Genomic DNA, 25,657 nt, shown 5'->3' with positions numbered 1-25,657 from the left:
CTTTGGGCGCATTTATAATATGTATACCCTTAATGCGTATAGCAGAGCCCTTCATGCAATATGTGCTGAATTGCTTGCCTGTGACTGGATCGAATTTCGACATTGCACTCATGCCGACTTTGTCGACATCAACAATTTCCATGTAACCGCCTATAACATAAGCATCGGCGCCGACAATAGTCCTGTCCGTTACCATAGCGATGTATCTGCAGTAGTCCTTAACGGTAATTGGTAAATCATCGATTATTTTATAACGCGAGAAGCCAATAACTGGACCACCGACGCCTAATGTTTTTGGCAACGCAACAATACCGCTGCAAGAGCAATAAAATACGCAAATAAAAACGACAAAATTAAATGCGAAAATGTGTGAACTCACCCAGATCGTGCAATAAGCAAGTTCTTCGGATCTGCCAGCGTATTATTTACGAAAATATGTGGCAACATTGTGCGTATTGTGTAGAAGTAATCTATTTTTGATTTGGCCTTCTCCAAACTGTACTTGCAGCCGCGCAAAAAGCTGACCAAAAATTGATCATCAGTGCGTGCGCGCAAATGTGCCTGCTTTTCGATCCATTCGCGCAATGCCGCTATGTCCTGTGGCACACGTTCGGGCACCTCGTTCAGCTCTTCAATGGCGATTTTCTGCAATTCAGCGCTTAAAGGACGTATGGCTGCCATTTTATTTTAAATAATTTTTTATTAATGTTTTTTTTTTCGAATTTTCCGACGGAATGCGCGTGTTGTATGAGGAAATGAAGTCACACTCGCACTGTCCACTATAGAGTTTTAAATGCTACTGACTGTTTTATGCGTTAGTCAAGCGTTTCATTGCGTTGTTCAACGAAAAAAAATTATATCGATTTATAATAATAATAATACTGATTTAAATAGATATGTTAACGTTTTTTAATTGTGGCAAACTGGTGGACAAAAAGTATTTCCACACAATTTCAGCAATTCCATGTAATTTGCATCGATTAAATATCTAAAAAAGATACTACATATGTATATTTGGTGCTTGTTTTTGTTGTTTGCTGTTGGCAAAAACGGATATACAATATATCACGCCTGGCAAAGTCTTAAATACATTTTGTCATTTACGGAGAAAATCTGTTCAATGATACTTCCGCAGCCGGCTTTTAACTAGAGATAATGTTATCATCGGAATTTTAAAAGCTGAGATGTTTTTTTTTATTATGAATCTTTGCTCACGGGGTTCTGAAGCAGGGCGTCTTAATGTTTTTTAAGATCTAAGATTCGGTAATTAAGCTGATTTCTCGTGAAGCAATGAATAATCCCACTTGGACTGCTAGAGGTGCTAGTTCGCTTTGAAAGACTTCATACGATCGCTCTTATCGCCAAAGTACAGAGCCTCGACAAAATCCTCAAGTCGCTAGCCGGTAGCACATGGAGAAAGGACAAAGAAATGTTGTTGGTAACTTACAAGACAATCTGCCGGCCGGTCCTAAACTACACCGCAGTCTTCTGCTTGGAGCGGAACCACCTCCTAAGGGCATCAAGTGGTCATTCCTCAACTACGTCGCGACATAAACAATACGCCGGCCAGACTTCGGACGCAAGCATTGACCGCCATTCACAGTGGATCCATCAACATCTCCATCTCTCTGCCTCCGCATGACACTGGCCACCTCTTTGCATGCCTCACTCATCTGACACCCTTTTCTCCGACCCAGCACGTTTAGAGGACCTACCGTTGGATGACGTCGACGACAACAACGGTGATTAGGTACCCGTAACAACAACAACAACAACCGACGCATTTTGACAAAACGCCTAAAAAATATGGCAATCGGGATGTTTAACCCTTAGTGAAACAGGACGGAAATGAATGTGTATAGATATTTTCACCTCATCTCCCTTATTGAAACTTGGACAAGTTACGTTCTACATACTTAATATTTAGCCTCACAGTGTGATTGCCAATAAGACAGTTAGGATGCCTATCATTGCGAAGATGTGAGCCTTTCATAGAGCGAGCAGTTGAATGGACTTTTTACGTTTCGCTCTGGGGAAGGAGGCTTTCGCAACTCGACAAGAGTTGCTGACCAACTTTTGCTGAGCTCGGAACCCCTGCACGTCCCTAACTTTGAGTATTGGTGGCTTTTATTGCAAGCTCATTGGCTTTGCAATTTCTGACGGTTCCGCTGTGGTCTGGCACCCAGAAAAGTTTAATATAGAAGTAGCTTGGCCAAAAAATTTAACGTCATTAAGTTAGGTGACCATTTGACATCACCGAAGAAACCTATAATAACACGACTATAAAAATGACAGTACCAAAAGTCGACCAAGCTTACGTTTTCGTTTACTGGGTAAAGAAAGAAATAGCGCCATAGTGTACACTTATTTTAAGCCCACTGAATTCGCGTAAAAGTATACAAAACTTAACCGCCAAATGTTCTTCGAGATACATTAGATATTCAATGAACTCATGTAGGAATTTTCAACGCTGTTCTCTTAACATTGTACAAGTAGATATTATCCATTCGGAAGCTGCCTAAAGGTTTTAAAGACACAATTTTACGAATAACATCAAAGCGCATGTCTAAATGAAAAAAATCCTACGTGTGAACGTGTTCTTTTCCTAGGTAATGAACAAGTAAAAGGGGTCCCAGTTTCAACCGAAGTGTGTTTATTTCCGAAGGTGGCTACAATATCGGTTTAGCTGTTACAAATTTATTTAATGCTTTCTATATTACAAAAACCTTAAGCAAGACATACATATGTATGTATGTATATCTACTTATATACATTTGCATTTATTATAACGCCATAAATTTGTGTTCGTATATGTAGACATCATGTATTTACATATCTTATCAGTAGAGAAATATATCTACAACGAACCATTAATCGACAATAAAGTATGAAGAAAAATCCATTTTTGCTGCCACGGGGGAATGGGCTGGCATGTATTAGTTTCTAATCAGGAAAAGGGTAGTGACGAGTGGAGGGTACATTTTATTAGCGCATTTTGCGAATGCGTTTTGCAGTCAGTTTGACTTTACGTTTCGAGCATAATGTTGGCATTATTTACAAAAATACAAACAACAGGAAGAAAAAGTCACAGTTAAGTCTTTAGAAAAAGAAAAAACCAGGCGAGTTTTAAAAGAGATATATATTTTTTAAAGTATTTGCAAAAAATCTCTTTGATATAAGTGTAGTGAATGAAAGTATTTGAGGCATATGATAAGCCGGCGATAACTCTACATATCGGTTGTTAATTTACAATTGTTATACACCTCTGTCATTTGTCTGAAACTCCGTAAAAACTCATTTGTGATACTACATTTTCATAGAATAAAAAAAACATAAAACAAAATGAAAATACTTTTCATTTCTATTTATTCAAAATTCTAAATATACTTAAAAATGTCTCGTTGCAGCTAAATAATATTTTAAATCACCGTCAATCAGAAAATCCAAAGCAACAAACATTTGAAAATTTCTTCTGGCCCAGCAAAATTGTGTACTTACGAACATTTCCGGCACGAGTACAAATTCTCCATACATATAATGTCACAAATTCGCCCACTGGCACCCGAGCTGGCTGCGGTCGCGCGCACCGAACTCAATGAAGTCGAAACAGATATTGCCAGCAAAATTATAGAGCTGCGCCGGTGGATTGAAGAACAGCCATATTTGACGGCGCGGACCGATGATCAATTCCTTGTGGGCTTCCTGCGTTTCTGCAAATACAATATGGATGACGCGAAGAAACGTATCGACTACTATTACACATACAAAACAACAGCTGGCGATTTACTTAAGTCTCGACGCATTGACGATAAAGTATTTGGCATTTGCCGTGCGGGGTTAGTTTGTTATTTATCGCTAATTTTTTGTATATATTATTAATTAATTTTCCGTGTTTTCGTCTATTCCATAGCATATTCGCCACACTACCCAAACCAGTCGGTCCAGGCGGTCCGCGCATACATTTCACACGTATGGGTCTAATTGATACCTCCCTCTATACGGCCAAAGATATCTTCCGTTTCATAATGTTTCGTTCTGAAATTGAGGCCAACACCGATGATAATTGGATTATTAGTGGTGTGCTTGAAATAATCGATTTTTCGAAAATTCCGTATGCATTGTTGCGTCAATTCGAAGCGAATTTATTCAAAAAGATGGCCGCATTCTTAGAATATGGCGTACCCACCAATCTGGTGGGCACACACATCGTAAATGCTTCCATGGATGCCCAAATCATATTGAATTTGGTGCGTCTGGTTATGAAACAAAGAGAATTGGTGAGTTAAGCCACATACTAAAGAGTAGAAGTTTAAATATTTATTAACACGAAAAGTTTAGTCTACCAGAAATAAGAATTTTTAATGAATAGGCTTATTAAAATTCAAATTAAATTTAAATTTTAAATTTTGAGAGAATATGCACATGATATTCAAAGTTAGGGCTTTTCAATTACGTGAGAATAAGCACAGACATGAAAATAGTTTAAGGGGTTACATGGCTTTCCTCGGCCAAAAAAGAAAAAAAGCTTTTAAAGACGGCGCACTTAGCCTAGCAAGCCTCGAGCGCACAAGTTCTCAAGGCTGTATCTCCGATCCACTTGAAAATTTAGGACAATATTCTAGAGATGTTGTACAATTTAAAAGGACAATAAAAAAAACGATATTTTGAAACCCGTAACCCCTTAATCGGTTAATTTATAGCAGACCTCCTTTTCATCGTTAGTTGGGTTTACACAATGACAGGGCCGACTATTTCGTTTGAATTTCTAATACTTATTATTCATATATCATTTGCACAGCTCCACATACACTCTACGCTGGAGTCACTGCAGAAGGCCATTGGCAAGGAGTATCTGCCCGTCGAATATGGTGGTAATAATGGCACCTACGAAGAAGCCATGGCAAATTTCGAACAACAGCTCAACGATTTTAGCGATTATTTCGATGAGGATGAAAAGTATGGCGTCGATGAGACATTGCGACAAGTTGAGCCAACAGTTGGTCCGGCTGCTAATAAGACGCCGCCCACACCAGTCTCGCCGCCATCGCCTAAATGTGTGAGTGTACCTGAAGAGTCTTTTCGTAAATTAAATATTGATTAAATTAAAGCAAAAGTTATAAAACGAAACAAACTAACTAATAAAAGAAAAATTAATTATAAAAATAAAAAAAATAAAATGAAAAAAGCGAAAGTATAAATTTCAAACATAATGTGAAATAATCCACAACAAAATTATTAAAGCTGCATGAACAGCAACGTAAATAACTTTGAAGCATTTTGCGTTTTTTGTGCGTTTGTTAAAAAGTGCAAAAGAAAATTACAAAAGTATAAACTAAAATTGAACAAACTAAAAAGCAACAGTTCGTAAATAATTTACTGCGTAAATAGTAAAAAATAAAATGTTTTAAACGAGAATATGCAATTTATTTAGCGACGTGTTATATTTACAACTAAGTTTTCATACACGAAGGCAACAAACAACATATTGGCACAGCCAACACGAGCGATAAGTTAACAGTAATAAAAATATGAAAGTAACGGTACATAGAGCTAAAAGCAGCGGAACAAATGCAACTATCGCAACTATTTACTTGAATGTTGGCGTCGTATTCACATGAAAGTTGTAGTATATAGTATATATATAAAGAAATATGTATACTATATATACATACATAATACATAGAGAGAAGCTATATATTATATACTGCATATATAAGCATATAAACTAATTTTTAAAAGCTTCATTTATATTAAACAAAGTTATTTTTGGGAAAGATTTTTCATGGATGTATATATTTAAAAGCGAAGCTATATATGTATATGGTGTATGTTTTTTTGGAAATGGTAAATAACGAGAGAAATTAAAAAATTTGAACAAAACGAAACTATATTAATACAAATACAGATAACATAAACATATTATGTACACAAAAAATTAAAAAAAAGGAAATGTGAACGTGTGCATTGTAAATCACTCATTTTAGATATATAGTTATTATATACATATATATATTGTGGTGTGTTTATCATTACCATTTTAAGTAAAACTAAAAAAACTAATTAACAATTTAAATATTAATTGTATGCAAATACGCCAATTCCATTTTTTGTGTGAAAATTATCTTAAACCACTAGGCATTTAATTGTTAAACGTGTTCGAAATATTGCCTATATATATAAACTTACAAAACCGTTGAGATTTTTAACTAAGTTAAATATTTTTCCCTTTGAGATTTTGGTACAATTGTCCGAGTGTTTTTTTATTTGGACCAAATTGGTTTTGGTTTTCATGTTTTTCGTATAAACAAACTCATTTATTCTGCATAGCATATACATACATACGTACATGTGATTTTTGATATTCTGTGAAAGAAAATTCAACTAAAAAAAATTTAATTTAAATTTATTGTTTAACAAAAATATGCAAATTACGAGTAAAAAGAAAATTAATAAGTACGAAATACTTTAAAAATTAACCAAAACATAAAATTAATTTAAATTAAAATTAATTTAAAAAAGTTTAATGGGTTACATTTATTTTGAATTTTTTTTGCAAGCAAAAAAATGCCATTTTCGTGTAAAAAGAAATTTATTAAGTGCAAAAAACTTAACACTTTTGCTGTATTTAAAAATGAGTTTATTAAAATTTATTTGTGGCTTTTTTGCTATTTTTTGACTGTCAAATATCTTCAATTTTTCCAAAATAATTTTTAAGAACGCTTTCGATGTATTTAACAATTTTTTTGATTATAGCATAATATTGAACTTTTACAATATTTATAATCGTTGAGTTAAAACACTTTAACCAGTAATAATATTTAAAAATATACATATATATTTTAAATTTCATATATTTGACATATTAACAGTTTTAAAACATTTACATTACAAATATACTTATATAACATGTAAATTAATAGTTAATTTCATTAAGAGTGGTACTCGTAATTGCAAATTTAAGTACGGTTTACGGGCCTGAACCATATTCGAACATATAAAATTATATTTTTTTACCCCTTATACTATGAATCACAACTTATCATTATTCGAATAGCTTCTGGAAATAATGTAGCTCTTTTGTTTTAATCTGTACACACAACCATTCTTAAATTGCGTGTGGTACATACATACATACATAAAAACATATATACACATAATACATATAAAAAATATTTTGAGGCCTTTCGATTAATTGCCGTTGAAATTAATTCGCGTTAAATTTTTGTTGGCTAATCGCATTCTCGAATAAAGCAAACACTAATACAGTAAACAAGCGAGGCACTTCAAATATTCCTTCGATCGATAAGCATGAATTGCTTTTCTAGGTAACAAAAACAAAATTATATGAATTGTTATTGTTTAAATAAATGACGAACAGTCTGGCGCGGGGACTACTTTCTTATCTTTTTTTTTGTAAGATTTTACAGTGCTATAAATATATAAAGCCGCGACTTAGATTAAACGGTTAATATTTTATGCCAAAATGAGCGATATACGAAACCCTAAAATACTTCCACATAGCAATTGGTTATTTTATATATTATACTGAATGCAAATTCAAAAAAGAAAAGTTTGTTGAAAATGACACTCGAAACATTCAATTTAATAGCAACACATACATGTTATTATACAAGATCGAAAATATATTTTTTTTTATTATTTAAATTCGCTTATGGTTAAGGCAATTCCGTACTATTCAACGCTCTTCCGTCATTTTTCGCACACATCAATTGTCAAATTACTTAATTTTAGTATTTAAAGCGATATGTGTATTTTACGTTTCGAATTATTTTTTTCTGTAGTTTTTTTTTAATTTATTTTTAATTTTTGTGCACACGTTATCTTAATTTTTTCTTAAATATATTTAAAAAGCATAATTTTAAGTTATGTTATGTTCATTATTTTTCATAAATAACCTTTATTTTTTAATATTATATTTTTTCAAAAATTATTTAATTTTAAATAGCAACACATCCGCTCATTACCCTACCATCATTTTTAATTACAAATTTACATTATTTATTTTCAGAAATCTTCCTTCAATATATGGAATTTATTAAGTTCATAAAAATTGTCATTCAATCACTATAAATACCTTAAATAAGTAATAAAAGAAAAAATTGGAAAATATATTACAATTTGAAAACAATGAGTTTTTACTTTAAGAAATGTACTACGATGCAATTTGGAAAGACAAGCAAAAAATGCTGGGCAGCAAGTATGTAAGTAATTTCATTTTACAAAGTTTTTAAGGATTTTATTTACGGGGCATCTCAAGTGTGATAGCCTATAAAAGGCGATTTTTGGGAATAAAAACAAAATTGCTTTATTTTTGAAAATTTAAGGCTATATTTATATATACGGACCCTCGAGAGAGAAGTGGTAGATGATTTGGGTTTGCTGGGCATGCTAAGAGGTGGGAGGAGGTTAGAATCATGTGGAGACTCCCACCAGAAAATGCTTGGAGAGAAGTTCGTTATGTTTCTTAATACAGACTGTCGAATGGTACATCTAAAATTTTAGAATTGTTAACAGTCGGAATTTTGACGTCATCAACTTTAATGTTAACTGTTCTCCTTCATCCAGTTCGTGAATATTATCGCTTTGAGATGCTAGGCTTCATTCTGAAAAATCGTTTCCCAAAACAGCCGGTTCTACGTTACCGGAATTGACCCGGATTTTATCAAACATTTCAAAATTGCGGCTTTGAAAATATAAAGTTGAATTTTATCCAAAACTTGATAGTTTTCAGCCTGCCAAAGTCGATTTCTGATCAGTTTACAAAAGTAGATCGTGTGGAGTACTATATAAAGAATACACAGAAAAAAATTATTGGAGTCGGATTCTTTGTTTTCGAGTAATCACTCAAGCAAATTGAAAAATGTCTTTAAATAGTTTAAAAAAAAACTATTTAAATATAAAATTATAGAGCTGATTTAACTGAGGGGCTATAATTTCGAAGACTGTAACTCAAAAACTATTTGAGATATCGATTTAAAATTATAGAAAATGTTTTTGAAGGTATAACCTATCAAAATATGAAAAATATATATTTTGTTAATTTTACAATAAGTTTGCGTTTAAAAATTAAAATTATTTCAAAATGAAGGAGATTTAAAAACCTATCCCATCGATCAGGCAGCACGTTTCCTAACGAAACTATTCCCATTCACTAAGCTTTTATTTAGCAAAAGCTTTCTACACGCAATTATCACTCGATTTAGTTATGCACTAATTCGTAACACAATCACACAATAAATAACAAATTGATATCGCAAAGCAAACGTGATAAACCAAAACAACAAAACAGAGTTGGTGGATGGCATGGAAAGAGGCTGCATTAAAAAGCTTTGAAACCTGTGAACTTTAGACTCTACTATCCGGAGGTGCGAATACTGACAATTAGGAAACTAAATTATTTAATAAAATACTGCAATGGCGAAGTTCAAATATTACTATGATTTAATGTCGCAACCCTCACGCGCCTTGTGGATTGCGTTGCGATTGGGTAAGATACCATATGAAGACTGTCCGGTTGCATTGAGGAAGTGTAAGTATATATTGGTGTAATATTGCATGAAATGTAAACGTAATACAACTATTTCTTTTTTAACGAACTCAGCTGAACAACTGAAACCGGAGTATCAACAAATAAATCGCTTTCAAAAAGTGCCGGCGCTCGTAGATGGAGACTTCCATCTGGGTGAGAGTGTAGCGATAGTTAGGTGAGCTGTTACCAACAATGGAGATAAAAAATTATGATTGTTGTTTTAGATATCTCGCCGATAAGGGGCAATTCAGTGAGCAACTCTATCCGAAAGCTTTAGAACAGCGTGCACGCGTTGATGAATTTCTCGAATGGCAGCATTTGGGTGTGCGTTTGGGCTGTGCAACATATTTTCTTGATATGTGGCTACTCCCAATGAACGGTATAAAACCGAAACCTAGCGCTGAAAAAGCGGCTATCTTAAGTAAAAATATGGAGTCACAATTAAAAATTTTAGAGGAGATTTGGCTGAAAGACACACCATTTGTGGTGGACAATAAAATGACTGTGGCCGATTTATTTGGTGCTTGTGAAGTGGAGCAAACGAGTGAGTAAATAATTGCATATAAATATATTAAAAAAATAAATGGAATATGCTTTTATTTTTGCAGAATTAGCACACTATGATGTTGGTAAGAAGTTTCCGAAAATCGCCGAGTGGATGCAACGTGTTCGAGAGCAAGCAAGTCCACATTATGATGCCGCACATGAATTTATATATAAAAAGTCTGGCATGAAACCTTCCAATTCAAAATTGTGATGTTAGTTATTGGATATTTATCATTTAATTTCTATTATTATTTTTGTATAAAAGAAAAGGAAATTTTGTGTTCATCCATATATTTTAATATTTCATGTTTAGTCATTATTAAATATTTGTTTGTTAATTTGTTAGTAGTGACTAGTAGTATGATTGAATAAAATGTTTCTATGTATAACCTAAGCAACAGTTCATCTAGTCTGGCTATTTTTAAGCATGTACATACATAGGTAGAATTTACTTGAAAACTATGTTTGGAATAATATATGCGAATGTAGTTGTCGCTGTTATTGTTTTTACATTTTTATCGTCCTGAAATGTTCGCCGAAAAATGTTGAGGAATGCTGTAAAATTCCTAGTCCAGGACCGTTCATGTTACATAGACCCGTCTTTCGTGGTTTACAGTAATTCTCAATCGTTTTAAAAATTGATATTTAAATAATTTATTATTTTTTGTTTTGTACATTCCTTATATGTACTATTTGTAATATTCGGCAAATATTGCGAATTTCACAAACTGTGGGAATTAACTTAATTGCACATATAACATTGTATACAATAATGACAAGTAAAAATCTCATTTTATTTAATTATAAGATAACAGAAAAACACTAGTCAATATCTAATTTTCTAAATGAACCTTCTATGCCGCCAAGCGATTCGATGTCAAGTGGACGGCCACGTCTTAATTTTTCATTCGTGCCATATTTGACCTCCTCTTCAAAATATTCCTTATAGCTAAGTAATTTCTTTTCCCACTCTTTGATGCCATCATCCAGTGTACCATTGCTGCCGCCATATTCGGCCGGTAGACACTCTTTGGGTATATGCTTGTAGAGGGACTCGAAATTTGAATGCACGTGGAACTGTTAATGTAATTAAGTAATTAGAATTATCCAATAGAAAAATATATACACATATACAATATGTGTGTAAAGATGACTTCCAAAAAGCTTGCACTTACACGCTTCTTAATCTTATCACTCATCAAACTCCTTGCGATGTTCAAAAATTTTTCGCAGCTTGAATTGACGTTGACAAAATGGAAACCTTTGGGACGATAAGGCCATGCTTTGTCGCCAAGAACAGCAAGTTTTTTCACCAAAACAGCATTGAAGTGGAAAATATGTCCAGGGCCGACACCTTTTAAGTCTATAACCTCCAAAAAACCCATAACGATTGCATTATCATCTTCGCGGAATTGTATATCGCCAAGCATTGAGCGCACCTTTAATACATTAGCCAAGGAATATTTACTACTATCGAAAACGCCATAACGCGAGATATGAATGCGTGGACCATCGGGTGCTATGGGTTTTGGTAGCGGTAGGAAAACGCTGTAAAGACATACAATGTTTTATTTAGTGAAACCATTTAGAAATAATATCGATTATATTAGATCAATAATAAGAGAAAATCTACCAAAAGCTTAAACTGATAACTATTTATGAGATAGTTGTTAGAAATACTCCGTCACATTGACTTCTGACTTCTGTTATTTTAGCGCCCTTTGAATCGATATTTTAGCTTTGCTGTGCAAACCTTATTAACTACTCACCCAGAACGCAGAATGTCAATAGCCGCATCGTTAACAAATCTATCTTTGTACAATTCTGTCACTACATTACGCATTGCATAGTAGTTGTCGAGTTTATGCTTCGCCTTCTCTATGCTATATTTGCAGCCGCGAAGGAACGCCACCAAAAACTGATCATCTGTGCGTGCTGTGAGATGTGGCTGCTTCAATATCCACTCGCGCAGTTGTTCTATATCGGCATCGATGCGGTCGGGCACTTCGCCCAGTTCCTCCTGCGCCCGCTTGGCCAACTCAGGTGTTAAGGGACGTATATTAGACATGTTTCAATGTTACTGAAAATAAAAAAATAACAAATGAATTGTACATTTTTATTGACTTTACATGTCTTTTGTCTGTTGTTTATGTCGTTTTCGTTGTTGTTATGCTATAAGCGTTTTCGTAAGATCTTCATATTTTATTTTTTAAACAATTGGCTTAAATGTATCGTTTTATTGCGCTAATGAACACCTGTTTGTCGTTCGTGAACTGATTTGCATGACTCATTGCCTGATCTGATTAGATTAGCGATTTCAGCACGCTCTAGCAAATTGTATGGATTTCGATTAGTGACCTTATTTTTATACATTTACTGCTGTTAAGTACTTGCTTTTAATTATGCAAATTTTTAACACTTGAGTGTTATGCGTTCTAACGCCTTGCTACCTCTTTATCAGTTAATCCATTGATAGCTTAAACTTTTACGTTCAACCCATATAAATTCTTCAAGAAGGAGTATGTTGCGCACAATGACAACGTTCTAATCTATCGTTATACCATATAATGTTAATTATACAGTTTGTGTCTGTAGTCCGTTATCTAATTTTGTATTTTGGGCAGTCGAAAAAGTTTTTTCGTATTTCTAATCAAACTTCAATTTATTTTTTTAAATTTATAATGCACTTTAACGAACCAAATATGTACCATCTTGGCCGACCACTTTTTGCCATTTTTCCGCTAGAGACATTATTCCATCACTGTAAAACTTTTTTGGTTTTACATAAATAATTTTCACAGGCTTCTCTTGAAACCAACTTTTCTCCATTAAGGTGGTTCTGCATTGACCGAAAAAATCGTAGTCGGATGGTGCAAGTTCAAAGTTATATGATGTTGATGCATCCATCTGCCAAGCTCTCCCTTTTACGACTACCCAATATTTGTTTTAGTAGCGGGATTATTTAATATTCAGAGACGCCCAAACTTGGCGCTCCCTTACATATTTTTTTTGTCTAGCAAAATTTACAAAATTCTCATTATACTAGAATTTAAAGCAATTAAAAGTCGCACGAAATTGTAGCAAGTTCAAGGTCCCACGAATTGACTGCCTGCCATAAAAGTTCAATTTGAATAACTTAATTCAATTACATGCTGTTCAGGGCTGTGTGAAATCGTGATATTTAACAAACATGTATGCAAAGAGTTTGTCGATAAAATATAGTATATACTTATGGTATCTAATGCAAATAATGAATATACATGAAGTGCACTGAGCCTTTCCTTTTTAGTGCCTAAAGTAATCATTATTATATAAATAATTGGAATATTTAATTTAAAAATTGTTATATATTTGTATAACCTAAACAGGGCGTATTAAATTTGCCGGAAAAAAATGTCAGAGACCCTATAATAAGTGTATATTGGGTAGTCGAAAAAGTCTTTTCGTATCGAACTTTCCACGAACTGTTACAGCATCGTCTCCGTAAACTTAAGAAATTTGTTTGGTGGCTTGCGTAGCATTATTTCCTTTATTTCTACAAAAATTTTTAAATATAGCGAATTTCTTAATTATTTTCACTCATTTTTGAACAGCTGTAACTTCCTTTTATTAGATATTATCCAAGACATCGCTATAAGCTTCGAAAAAAGCTTTGAAGCGTTTTTGCTTTGTTTTCAGTTGTTATTTTATAAAGATCAGAAATTCTCTGGCTTTCACAAGCACAAAAAATTGTTATACTACTTACATTAGAATTAAGTTGGTCGTTTGGTCTGTAAGAAATTCTGTTGTTGTTTTTTTTTATTCCACAAAATTTGTATGTCTTTTCTATTAAGCTGTTGTCATGTTTCTACACATGAACAAGATAAACAATTGTTTTATCAGTTAAAGTGTTAAAAATTATATTTACTCACAGTTAAAAAAAAACTGCTTTATATTGTTAACCTAAAAAAAGTTAAAAAAAACTATATATTGCGTTTATTAAGTGTATACACATATGTTTATATAAGTACATATATACATAGCTTTTCTATATAATAGAAATTGTATGTACATTGAACCACTCATAATAAATTTTTCAATTGTTTATAAAAAAATTTAAAAAAAAATTTAATGAGTTTGCTTCTTTTGGAGCATACACCTTTGTACATACATATGTATGTATACATAAGCGTAATATACAGTTGTGTTCAAATGCGTCAGCTCGAAGATATCAAAAAATGATAATGAAAATGAATAATAGCAGTGATAAGCTGCACAGACATATGTGGACATGTGGACGGTAACACATAGCTGTGTTTGAGCTATAAAAAATATATATAGTATATATACATATATGCAGTTGAGCTTTTATAACTCGAACTTCTATAACTTGAAGTTTTCCATAACTTCAATTCAAGAGAATTGGCAATAAAAGTCTAATTTCATACAAATTTGCTTCCATGACTCAAAGTCTCTTCAATTGAAACTTTTTTTGTGGAGTATGTTCATTCGATTAAGGGTAGTTCAACTGTATATATGAATATATAAACATGCATATAATACAATACATACATATTTAGATTCATATATGTACAATATAAAAAAATAAGTTGAAGTTTGATTAGAAATACGAAAGGACTTTTGCGACTACCCAATATTTTTTGCTACTTTATTGTGACACTTAAGTGCATGGAACTTTAGGCGCAAGGTTCAGCTGCTGCTTTTAACAGCAATAAGTGCATCTACACAAAGATAACACATAAAAGGATTACTCATACGCCCTGTGTGCTCATGGAAGCAGTTAACACGCCTAACCGAACTTCGATTTTTGTTCGATCATATCAACTAGCGCTAACATTTAGCATACCACTATGAGTTATAGTTTATTAATATCAACTTTTCCACTTAATTGAATTCAGTTTAAGCATTTACACTTAATTTATTAGCCATGGGAACCACATGCACACGCACGTTCCTTTGATATATCAATGATAAGCCAACACTCACTCATATTTCGGTTTATTATCAGTTACACTATTAAATTTAGCTGCTGTTATACGCGATAACAATAATTATAATTATAATAATTAAGTAATTACTTTAGTTGCATATCCGTAGGAAGGATAAACTTATTAAGCTTAAAACTCACATCCACATATATGTACGTTGAAATTCAAGAAAAAAATATTTCCATATTTTATGCCCTTTTTTACACTAAAATATTATAGGTTATATAGGTTCTACCCAAAATATAATTACTTATGCGATGATTGACTTTTTTTTTGTACAGCTGTATTTATGTACATACATATGTATGTATATACTTATTTATAACACGCAGACAGTGAATTGAATTTTCATTAACTTGAAACTTTTTTCATTTAAAACTGTGTTTTTTTATTTTTTTTAATTTAAATTAAAAATTGTTTTTTATTTATTTTTTTAATTTAAATTTTTTTCACTACAACTAAAATATATAATCGTTAATGCAAACTTACACTACAATCGTTCTTTTTTTTACCGCACTGAGTTGCCCTTAAACTGACACTTGTACTTGAAACAGTTAGGTTTATTGAAGTTGTGCTCAACTGCCAGCGACTGTAGTAGGTGTGCAACTGAGCAATATGAATAAAGTATATTCTGCTGGTATCATACTAATTGAGTGATAGATAAAGCAAGGCGCTATAAACATTGACACACAAATGCATGTGTACCCAATAGGAAATTCGGTGCAAAGTTTTGGCGGCTCAATAATTTACATACATATACATATGCAGTTGTAAACTCGGCCATAACTTTTTTTCTCTTCTTTTATGTGCTCTTCATTGACAAATAATTGCATGCGTGCCCAATAGGAACCGAATAGGAAATTGTGTGCGAAGATTTGGCGGCTAAATAATTTATATTCATGTATGTATGTTAGGCTGGGTCCAAAAAAACACTATTTTTTCGCTTAATACTCTGAAAATGTGTTCTTAGACACCTCTAAAATATATCTCTCCAAGTAAGGGTAACGAGAACGTCCTCTGTCTTACAGTTTTCTATTTTGATAATAAAACAGATAGAAAACTGCATATCTCGCTTCCAACTACTTGAAAAATTATCGCGTTTCATAGATTTTGTAGGAAGTTGAATTCTCCAAAAAATGGTCTCTCTCGATTTTTTCTCAAAATTCCTAAACCTAACCGTATAAAATATATATACGTATATATAATATACGTGGACTTAGGTTTCAAAAATTTTTATTGTCTTAGTAAATTACACAACACCTCTAGAATATTATCCTAAATTTTCGAGTTGATCTGAGTAATAGTTTCGAAGATACAGCCTTGAGAACTTGAGCGCTCGAGGCAAGCTAGGCTAAATGCGTTTTTCTTGAAACTATGTTTTTGAAGTCGGTTGGCAAGATTTCTCGAGAACTACTCAACCGATCTTCATGAAATTTTACACAGATCTTTGAGAAACAATTCTTAAAGATTTGGATGAACGATTTTTTCTTCGATTAGAACTATTTGAATAAAATGTCGCGAAGTTTTCGTTGTAAAAATGTTGCCAAAATTCCAATTTTCAGTTTTATTTCCTTCGTCCAAGTTCTAAGTTAAGGTTCTAACTTAAACACGTATTTTTTCAATTTATTCCCGTATGGAGTTAACCTTCCATCGCGGGCGCATCTTTTTTCCGAGGAGTCACAGAAAACGGCGTCGCAATGGCAAAGCTTAAAATATTTTTTTTTTCCAAAAATTTCAGAAGTTCTTTGTTAATAGTTTATATTTGTAACAATAAAAAATTCTAATAAAATATTTAATTTTTTTTATGTGAAAAAAATTGTTAGAAATAGTTGTCAAATCAGTTTTTAAGAATTTCCATGACATTTTAAAATTTTCAATATATTTATTTACGTACCATAAACTATGTGTTTCTAAGCTCTTGCTAGCCACCTGTATTTATACGTACACACATACACATGTTTTGATATTCTCTTGGCTAAATGGCAGTCAGGCACGTAGCCAGGGGGGGGGCTAGAGGGCTGAAGCCCCCCCCCGAAATAAGGAATTTTTTTAAATAAATCGCAAATAAAAAAGATTTATCACTGACTGAATCTTTTGAAACTCTTATACACAACTCAGCTCAAACCTATAACAGTCGTACGCAACTACACTAGACGGTGACTGAAAACTTATCAAAAGTCATACTTAAGCGTTGTACAGATCTCCATCTTGATATGGCAAAGTTGGTTGGACAGGGATATGACGGAGCAGCAAACATGTCAGGGCATTTAAGTGGAGTGCAAACCAGTATAAGACAACTGTATCCAAAAGCACGTTCAATACGGAACTGCCTTGGTATTGTCAATGAAATAGAAAATTTATTTAGAAACCATTCAAATGCAAACATAACTTTCCAGGACGTTATTCAGAAGCACGCACCAGAAAGAAAAAAAAGACGACTTGTTCGCCTTTGTGAAACAAGGTTTATAGAAAAGCATGAAAGCATTATAAGCTTTGTGGAGCTTTTCAAATTCATTGTACTAAGTTTGGAAATAATTTCGAGTAAGACATGGTCCATTTCGTCTAAAGCATCAGCCTTCTTAGCAGCGGTAGAGAAAAGCGATTTTTTGCTTAGTCTATTCGTCTTTGAGCAATTGTTCAGCTTAACGCTGGCACTGTCTGTGCAACTCCAAGAAAAATCTATGGATTTTGTATCAGCAATGAACCGAGCCAAAGAATTAATAAGAACTCTGCACCAGATAAGAGAAACAGCGGAATCAACATGCTAATGTTAAAGCATCTAGGCTCGACGGAAGTAAAATATCACACCAAGGTCCTCAACCTGTCGCTCACCACACTTCAAATACCCGATGTGTGGAAAGTTGGAAGAGTGGTCCACTACTGAAACCTGGGAAACCCGCCAACAAAGGGGAATCTTATCGACCGATAACTCTCCTCTCCCCAGTAGTGAAGACACTTGAGGCCTTGTTACTCCCGACCTTCACTCACCACCTGAGCCTAGCCAGCCACCAGCATGGTTTCCGCAAAGTGCACAGCACCACCACAGCACTTAGCGTCATAAACACCCAGATAGTTCGTGGCCTCAACCAGAAACCACCCTGCGAAAGAACGATCCCCGTAGCGTTGGACCTGTCAAAAGCTTTTGACACGGTCAACCACACAACGCTACTGCAGGACATTGAAAAAACCACTCTCCCTCCAGGGCTTAAGAGGTGGACCATGAACTATCTGAACGGTCGTCAGTCATCCGTACTATTTCGAGGTGAAACATCTAAACTTAGAAGAATTAAACAGGGGGTTCCGCAGGGTGGTGTCCTCTCCCCGTTACTGTTTAATTTCTATATCTCGAAACTTCCTCAACCACCAGAGGGGGTCTCCATAACCTCGTACGCAGATGACTGCACGATATTGACGTCGGCAATGGAATAGATGGCATGTGTTCGAAAGTAAACAGCTACCTCTCCGACCTTTCTCGTTTCCTCACTGCACGAAACCTCCAACTTTCACCCACCAAATCCACAGCGACTATATTCACAAACTGGACGAAGGAGTATAGACTTGAACTTAATATTGCAGTCGATGGCGTCAAAATTCCGACTGTCAATAACCCTAAGATTTTAGGCGTAACCTTCGATAGTCTATGCTCCTTCTCTCCCCATACGACCGCGTTTATCGCCAAGGTACATCGCCGCAACAAAATCCTCAAGTCGCTAGCCGGCAGCACATGGGGAAAAGACAAAGAAACGTTGTTGGCAACTTACAAGGCAATCGGCCGGCCGGTCCTCAACTACGCAGCACCGATATGCTCGCCTGGATGCAGTGGTACGCAGATGAGGAAACTTCAGACCTGTCAAAATACAGCACTCCGGACCACGACGGGATGCCTCTTGATGTCTCCCGTTGAACACCTCCATAGTGAGACGCACATGCTTCCTGTAAAGGAGCATAATCAACTCCTCTCCAGGCAGTTCCTCCTTGGTTGTTTCCGTAGGAATCACCCCTGCAGCCATCTGCATGGAGCGGAACCGCCTCCCAGGAGCATCAAGAGGTCATTCCTCGACTATGTCGACGACATTGCACAGTACGCCGACCAGACTTCGGACGCAACTAACTTTCGACAGGCACTGACCGCCATTCACAGTGGAGCCATCAACACCTTCACCGACTCCCTTCCCGTGAATGGCGTTCTTGGAGTCAAACCACCACCTATTGTAGACGAAGACCTCCAGTTGCCGCGGAGAAACGCGAGTGACCCTAGCGCAACTTCGTTCTGGATACTGTAGCAGGTTAAACTCCTACTTATCCAGAATCGACCCCGACATACCTAATGTATGTCCTGCATGCAACGAGTCCCCGCATGACACAGGCCACCTCTTTGCATGCCCCACAAACCCCACCCATCTAACATCCTCTTCCCTTTGGTCCGACCCCGTCGAAACAGCACGTTTCTTGGGCCTACCGTTAGATGATCTCGACGACAACACAAACAACCCTTACCATCCTTAGGGGATTAGCTAACCGTTAAAACAACAAACAACAACAGAAACAGCGGACGGTTTTTTCAACGATATTTTCCAAACAGCATCACAAATGTCTATCTTTTTGACACTTCGCGTCAAACTACTCGTACTAATCCACCTTGCACAACCCTGAAAGCCACTTCAGAGTTACAATATTTATTCCATGCGTTGATGCTCTGATTCAAAACATGACAGAACGTTATTAGTGAATGAGGATATACTCTCGTCATTTCAAATTCTACTCCCAGGTTTTGCTGCAATTGATAATGCCGAAGAATTAAAATTTAACTATTTACTTCGAGGAGCAAATATCAATGACAGCATTAAAATCAGAGTATCGATTGTGGTGTGCCAGCTTATCAACAATAGATCCAACCATAGAAGTGTTGAAATTACTGCAACATTGCGATGCAACGTATTTTAAAAATATTCACTACCTGCTTACAATTTTAGCAACTCTTCCAATGACGACCGCTTCCGTTGAAAGAACTTTTTCAACCTTAAAAAGAATTAAAACTTTACAACGCAGTGTCATGGGCAATGAGCGGCTGAGTGCACTTGCTGTTATTGCAGTGCACTGGGATATTAAAATAGATCCAGATGAAGTAATTAATGATATGGCAAACAAGAAGAAAAGAAAAATATTACTTATTTAAGTTACAACTACCAAATCATTTAAGTAATATGTATATGAATTTATATCGTTTTTTTTAATAAACAGAAAATTTAAAGTTTATACATATATGTTTTTACTTCAGCCCCCCCCCGAAATGAAAAGCTGGCTACGGGCCTGATGGCAGTCCTTATAACTGGGTGTTTCTCCCTACGTAAGCAGTTGTTATCAACATACCCAAGGAACACCAAAAAAGCACCGAAAACTCCATCTGGGTTCATATATTTATTGGTAACAGGTGCAAATATAAGGTGCATATATACTTACTTGCATAGGTTTGGTACATTTAATACAGAGCTTCCCCTCTGCCTTGATTTATGGCTAAATGTTGTATTACTCATTGTGCTATTTTTGTTTTCGGTTATAAATTGTTATCAAGAAACCAGAAAACAAAATTAACGTCATAAAATGTGTTAATCGCAAATCTAAGCTAAACATCAAGGATTTTGAAATTTCAGATAAGAGAACTTCAAGGTGGTATTTTAGTTATTATTTTTTAATAGCAGTAGCTAACATATTGGCAGTGTTGCGAGCAAAACTGTTGTTTACACTCCCACATTGTCCGTACTTTAAAATTTTTGTTAATTATTTTCGGTTTTAACTACTTTATTATTCGCTTCATAAATGTATATTAAATTAAGTGCTACCAATGGAAGTGTAAAATTTTATAGATAGTAGATTTTATTACAAAAAATTCCATTACCAAAAAAATTTAGACTGTTGTGGTGAAATTTTATACGCGGTTCGTTTACTTCATAAATTTAAAAAGTAAATACTTTATCCGAAATTATTTTTCCCAGTTTACTAATAAGTACCGTCATTAAGTGACTCATTGTTAAACCAAAGTTCTTATCAGAAATTTCTACTTCAGTCTAACACTAAATTAACATATTTCTAATAACGTTACTATGGTGAATAACCATTTTTACGTCGTCATAATATTTAAGAGAGTTGCTGATGTCGGTACGTACTCAAATATTCTGACATTGAGACATTTATCATTGCAAAATATGATTGGCTCAAATAGAAGTAGATAGTAGAGGATATGCAATATGGAATGGAAAAATGCTAAATCATTTATCTACTGTCAAATATCTGACAGATAAGCACATTGTACATATTTACATTAAATATACAAAATTTGGCGTTGACTCTGACTAGCCTACTATTGGTTTTTGTATGTGATTAATACTCGCATCCCACTCGATAATGCTTAAGGGGTTGCATGGGTCTCGTTGAGCCTATTTTCAATAATTCTTTTTTTTATATAAAAAATTAAATATTAATTATTATTCCAAAGACACATATTCTAAAAAGATTTTACAAAATTCCGGCAATTTCTCGGAGAAAATGTGCCTCCGATCAGGATCAACAAAAGTAAAAAGAAAAATGTACGTGTTTAACTAAGACCATAAACTAGGTACTGGACGAAGGAAAAAAAAACAAATTTTTGGTAAAAATGACTCCACGAAAACCGTGGAGAGTCGATTCGATGTCGTTCGTAGCAACTCGGACTGACGTGCGGTACCGCTTGGCGCATTTTACGTCCAGGTCTTATGTCGGTATTCTGCGTGAGACGATTGTCTCATGTCTCTAATAGTGACTATAGTAATTTCACTAAAGTTACAGTATAGTAGTATACTGTAAAGTAGTATACTCTATTTGCCAGAATACCAAAATGAGACTCCTGACTAACAGAATCACTAAATTACTATAGTCACTAATAGAGACATGAGACAATTGTCTCACGCAGAATACCGATATTAAATTGAAAGCGTACAAAATACGTTTTGTGCAAGAACTGAAAGTTGCTCGATCATCCTAAGCGACACTCTATGTGGTCTTGAAAAGTTTCAAGAAGATCCGACGTTTTCGAGCCAAATGTTGTTCAGCGATGGGCCTCAGGTCTGGCTCAATGGATATGTAAACGAGCAAACTTGCCGTATTTGGGACGAAGTGCAACCTGAAGAGATTCAAGAGCGGTTTGATGTCGTTTGTGAGCCGGCGAAATCATCGGTCCGTATTTCTTCAAAATAGATGCCGGTGAGAACGTATCCGTCAATGGTGACCGTTACCGCACCATGATAACCAACTCTTTGATGCCTGAAATTAAAACTCGCGATCTCGATGACATTTGGCTCCAAGAAGACGGCGCCACTTTCCATACTTCGCTTCAATCAATGGATTTCTTGAGAGAACACTTCGGTGAGTAGATACTTTCACGTTTTGGATCGGTTAATTGGTTACCAAGACCGGATGATATTACACCGTTCGACTTTTTCCTGTGGGGATATGTTATTTCTGAAATCTATGCGGACAATCTCGCTTCGATTGAGCCCTTGGAGCAAAATATCACGTGGGTTATTCGCCAGTTACCGGTCGAAATGCCCGAACTGGATTCTTCTGGTCTTCTTTTTTACTAGCGTAGACACCGCTTACGCGATTATAGCCGAGTTAACAACAGCGCGCCAGGTGCTTCTTCTTTTCGCGCCAATTGGAGATTCCAAGCGAAGTCAGGTCCTTCTCCAATTGGTCTTTCCAACGGCGAATATCGCATTCGAAGGAACGATGAGCTGTATGAGATATATGTACATATTACGACATTGACAAAGTGCAGCGAATTAAGAGACAGCGGCTGCGCTGGCTAGGTCGTACGTATGGACGAAAACACCCCAACTCTCGAACTGGATTATGACTTGGTAAAGTGTTGTAGAAAATATAGAAAAAACACACTCAAGTTGCCAGATTTCTTCATTTATGGGTAAGGTTAGGTAATATTGTCGATCCCTGTGACTGAACTCATTTGCTGCGAGTATAATGTCTATTTAAAAAAAAATTTTGAGTTTTCTTAAATTTTTCTGAAATATTTTGTCTAAGGTTTATTTCGAAAGTATCCTGATTTTTGTTAAAGTTTTTCCAAAATTGTTTTAACTTTATTTGTAATAAAAAATTTTAAGTTTAAAATAATATCTACATTAATACGAAAAATATTGTATTTCCTCTATTTTATTCAATCCACATTTAGCTTTCTAAATGAGCCATCAATACCGTATGCCGCCCCCAAATTAGAGGCATCGTCAATGCGCAACTTTTCATCAACACCATAATTCTGTTCATCCAGTAAATATTCACGATAATTTAAGACTAACTGCTCAGTTTTTGCCGCAACTTCCTCAATGCTACCATTTTCACCACCATAATCCTTTGGAAGATACTTGATGGGCACAGCTTCGCAGAGGGACTCGAATGTGCCGTGCACTTGAACCTGCAATAGAAAGAGACAGGTAATACATACATAAAAAATATTTGAATATATTTTATTACATATACTTCGAGTCCCCTGGGGACAGAGCTGATAGGGTTCTATTACCATTTTTTTAAGTTTTCAATATTAAGTACTCACCCTTTCGACCATCTTTGCTGGCAGCACTAACTTGATTGTGGCAAACAACTTCTCAAAGATCACACCCGTATTGAAGAAATGTGAATTTTTTATGCGCATCGGCATACCCTCTTCCATGTAGAAGCCGAAACGTTTCATTAGTGTTGGACTCAACTGTAACAAATGTGCCATGCTGAAATCCTCAAAATCGCCGATTTGCATGAAACCACCAATAATCATATTGTCATTACTGATAAGACTAATTTCCTGTAGCAGGAAGCTTACGCGCAATAAATCCGTTAGATTGAATTCCTGTGGATTGCATTTACCGGGACGTATTAGCATTATGCATGGACCGTCCTCCATTAACGGCAGCGGTAAGTAGAGCGTGACACTTGAAGAATTTGCACTTATTTTGTTATTTATTCATTTAGTAAAAGGTCGGTGGCTAGCTTACCCCAAACGTATAATAGCGCGCAAACGTTGATCATCGACGAAATTGTGTTGATTCAGTTCTGGCAATGTTGCACGTAACGTGTAGTACTGCTCCAGTTTGCGTTTCGCCTTCTCCAAACTAAATTTGCAGCCGCGCAGGAAGTTAACTAGAAATTGATCACTTTGACGCGTCTTTAAGTGTGGCTGTTTGAGCAACCAAGCTCGGAGCGCTGCGATATCCGCGGCTAGACATTCGGACTTCTCATTCAACTCATTTAACGCCTTCTGCTGCAACGCTGGTGTTAGCGGACGTATATCTAGTGACCTTTCAGACATATTCTATATATTTATGATACTTTCTTGTTGTCTATACGTCGAAATGGCTCTGAGCTCTATTGTCACCAGTATAACATTGAAATAGCTCCAATACGAACGAGATAGTGAAATTTTGTGCTGATTAGATAATTAAAGTACACTTTAAACATATTTTACTCTGCTTATAGATAAACTATGATATATACCATATAATTTTGCAATTAAATATATATTTATATGTTATGTATATGAGGAATTATACTTGTCTATAATCATATCAATTACCACCTGTTATTTGTGTATAGTAAAAAAATATTAATTAAACACGAATACATGTTTCTGAAGTAAAAGTGTTAGGCTTTATAAATCTCTCATTATTACTCTCTGAATTATTCATATGACTACTATGGGGTACATACATACATACATACATACATCGATAAATCTTAAAGTACATATTGAGAATATTTATTGCTATCAACATTAATATTGGGCGTCTGAATAAACAAATGTATTAATTAACACACCGCTTACAGATAATAAGTTTAATGTGCAATTGTCTTAAGTTACAATTACCAAAATCACACAGCACAAATAATATAAGAACCCTTACTCACAGTGTGAAATTGAAGGAAATCGGAAGATAACCCCGCTCACTCTCCATATAGCGGTACTGTTAAAAATTATTAAAAGCGCGATAAATCAATAGCTAAATACCCGCGAGACATTAAATTTTACCTCCGAGATGTTATGCGATGATCTTATGATAACCGATGCGTAATGCGATGGGCGTGGCACCTCCCACTTTTTGGTGAAATCCCATATCTCGGGACTCGGCCGACCGATTTCGACTAAATTTGGTACGTGGCATTCTTCTCATATTGCTCTATCACATTATGAAAATGGCGAAATCGGACGCCTACTTTCCTTATAACAGAATTTCAAATTCACGGCTGCGCTGCCCAGGTTATGTCGTACGTATAGTCGAAAATCCCCCAGCTCAGCAGAGCAGCAGAGGAAGAGAAAGACATCCACTCCGTTGGAAAGACCAGGTGGAGAAGGAAATGGCTTCGCTTGGAATTTCCAATTGGCGCCATTCTGCGAAAACAAGAAACGACTGTCGCGCTGTTGTTAACTCGGTTATAATCGCGTAAACGGTATCTACGACAGTAAAGAAGAAGAAGAATCATTGCAGCAAATAAGAAATTGATAGAGCCGATTGAACTGAGCCGCTATACTTTAGAAGAC

At 35.1% G+C, this 25,657-nt stretch overlaps 4 protein-coding genes and 1 long non-coding RNA gene across 11 annotated transcripts in view; 3 read left to right on the top strand and 2 right to left on the bottom strand.

Moving 5' to 3' along the window:
- The window catches only part of LOC105228365 (alpha-tocopherol transfer protein-like), a 30,708-nt gene extending 22,559 nt beyond the window's left edge, over positions 1-8,149 (top strand). For 2 of the 6 annotated variants that reach the window (XM_019991067.3, XM_049453745.1), the window contains exons 2-4: positions 3,408-3,836; positions 3,911-4,277; positions 4,799-7,159. In XM_019991067.3, the coding sequence (XP_019846626.2) occupies positions 3,538-3,836; positions 3,911-4,277; positions 4,799-5,101 (969 nt within the window). In that variant the 5' untranslated portion in view covers positions 3,408-3,537 and the 3' untranslated portion in view covers positions 5,102-7,159. Of the gene's footprint in view, positions 1-2,943; positions 3,120-3,213; positions 3,238-3,407; positions 3,837-3,910; positions 4,278-4,798; positions 7,160-8,029 lie in introns of those variants that run through there. The other 4 variants (XM_011208175.4, XM_011208174.4, XM_011208173.4 and 1 more) reach the window with 4 other exon arrangements.
- A 1,148-nt stretch (positions 8,150-9,297) lies between these two features.
- Positions 9,298-10,490, top strand: LOC105228364 (glutathione S-transferase theta-3). The gene is made up of 4 exons (XM_011208171.4): positions 9,298-9,550; positions 9,623-9,725; positions 9,775-10,094; positions 10,159-10,490. Exons 1-4 carry the CDS (start codon positions 9,436-9,438, stop codon positions 10,305-10,307), a joined length of 687 nt encoding a protein of 228 aa, XP_011206473.2. The 5' UTR covers positions 9,298-9,435; the 3' UTR covers positions 10,308-10,490.
- Positions 10,491-10,725: 235 nt separating this feature from the next.
- Positions 10,726-25,657, bottom strand: part of LOC105228465 (alpha-tocopherol transfer protein-like) — a 91,751-nt gene continuing 76,819 nt past the window's right edge. The window contains exons 2-5 of the mRNA XM_019991068.3: positions 15,574-15,643; positions 11,866-12,176; positions 11,272-11,644; positions 10,726-11,173 (exon numbers count right to left, since the gene is read on the bottom strand). Coding sequence (XP_019846627.2) covers positions 10,919-11,173; positions 11,272-11,644; positions 11,866-12,164 — 927 coding nt within the window. The 5' untranslated portion in view covers positions 12,165-12,176; positions 15,574-15,643 and the 3' untranslated portion in view covers positions 10,726-10,918. The remainder of the gene's footprint in view (positions 11,174-11,271; positions 11,645-11,865; positions 12,177-15,573; positions 15,644-25,657) is intronic.
- Positions 22,026-23,799, top strand: LOC125777837 (uncharacterized). Of its 2 annotated transcripts, none has more exons than XR_007422420.1 (3): positions 22,026-22,482; positions 23,303-23,561; positions 23,660-23,799. It is a non-coding gene; the product is annotated as an uncharacterized LOC125777837 (long non-coding RNA). The 2 variants fall into 2 exon arrangements; XR_007422421.1 differs by lacking the exon at positions 22,026-22,482 and adding an exon at positions 22,780-23,048.
- Positions 23,238-24,622, bottom strand: LOC109579676 (alpha-tocopherol transfer protein). Its single transcript, XM_049453747.1, has 3 exons — positions 24,117-24,622; positions 23,681-24,053; positions 23,238-23,542 (listed from the first exon to the last, which is right to left on the bottom strand). Exons 1-3 carry the CDS (start codon positions 24,428-24,430, stop codon positions 23,288-23,290), a joined length of 942 nt encoding a protein of 313 aa, XP_049309704.1. The 5' UTR covers positions 24,431-24,622; the 3' UTR covers positions 23,238-23,287.

Source organism: Bactrocera dorsalis, chromosome 3 (genome assembly GCF_023373825.1).
Source record: "Bactrocera dorsalis isolate Fly_Bdor chromosome 3, ASM2337382v1, whole genome shotgun sequence".
Classification (NCBI taxonomy): domain Eukaryota; kingdom Metazoa; phylum Arthropoda; class Insecta; order Diptera; family Tephritidae; genus Bactrocera; species Bactrocera dorsalis.
Note: the sequence above shows the minus strand (reverse complement) of the source record. Positions and strands in the feature narration are given on the sequence as shown.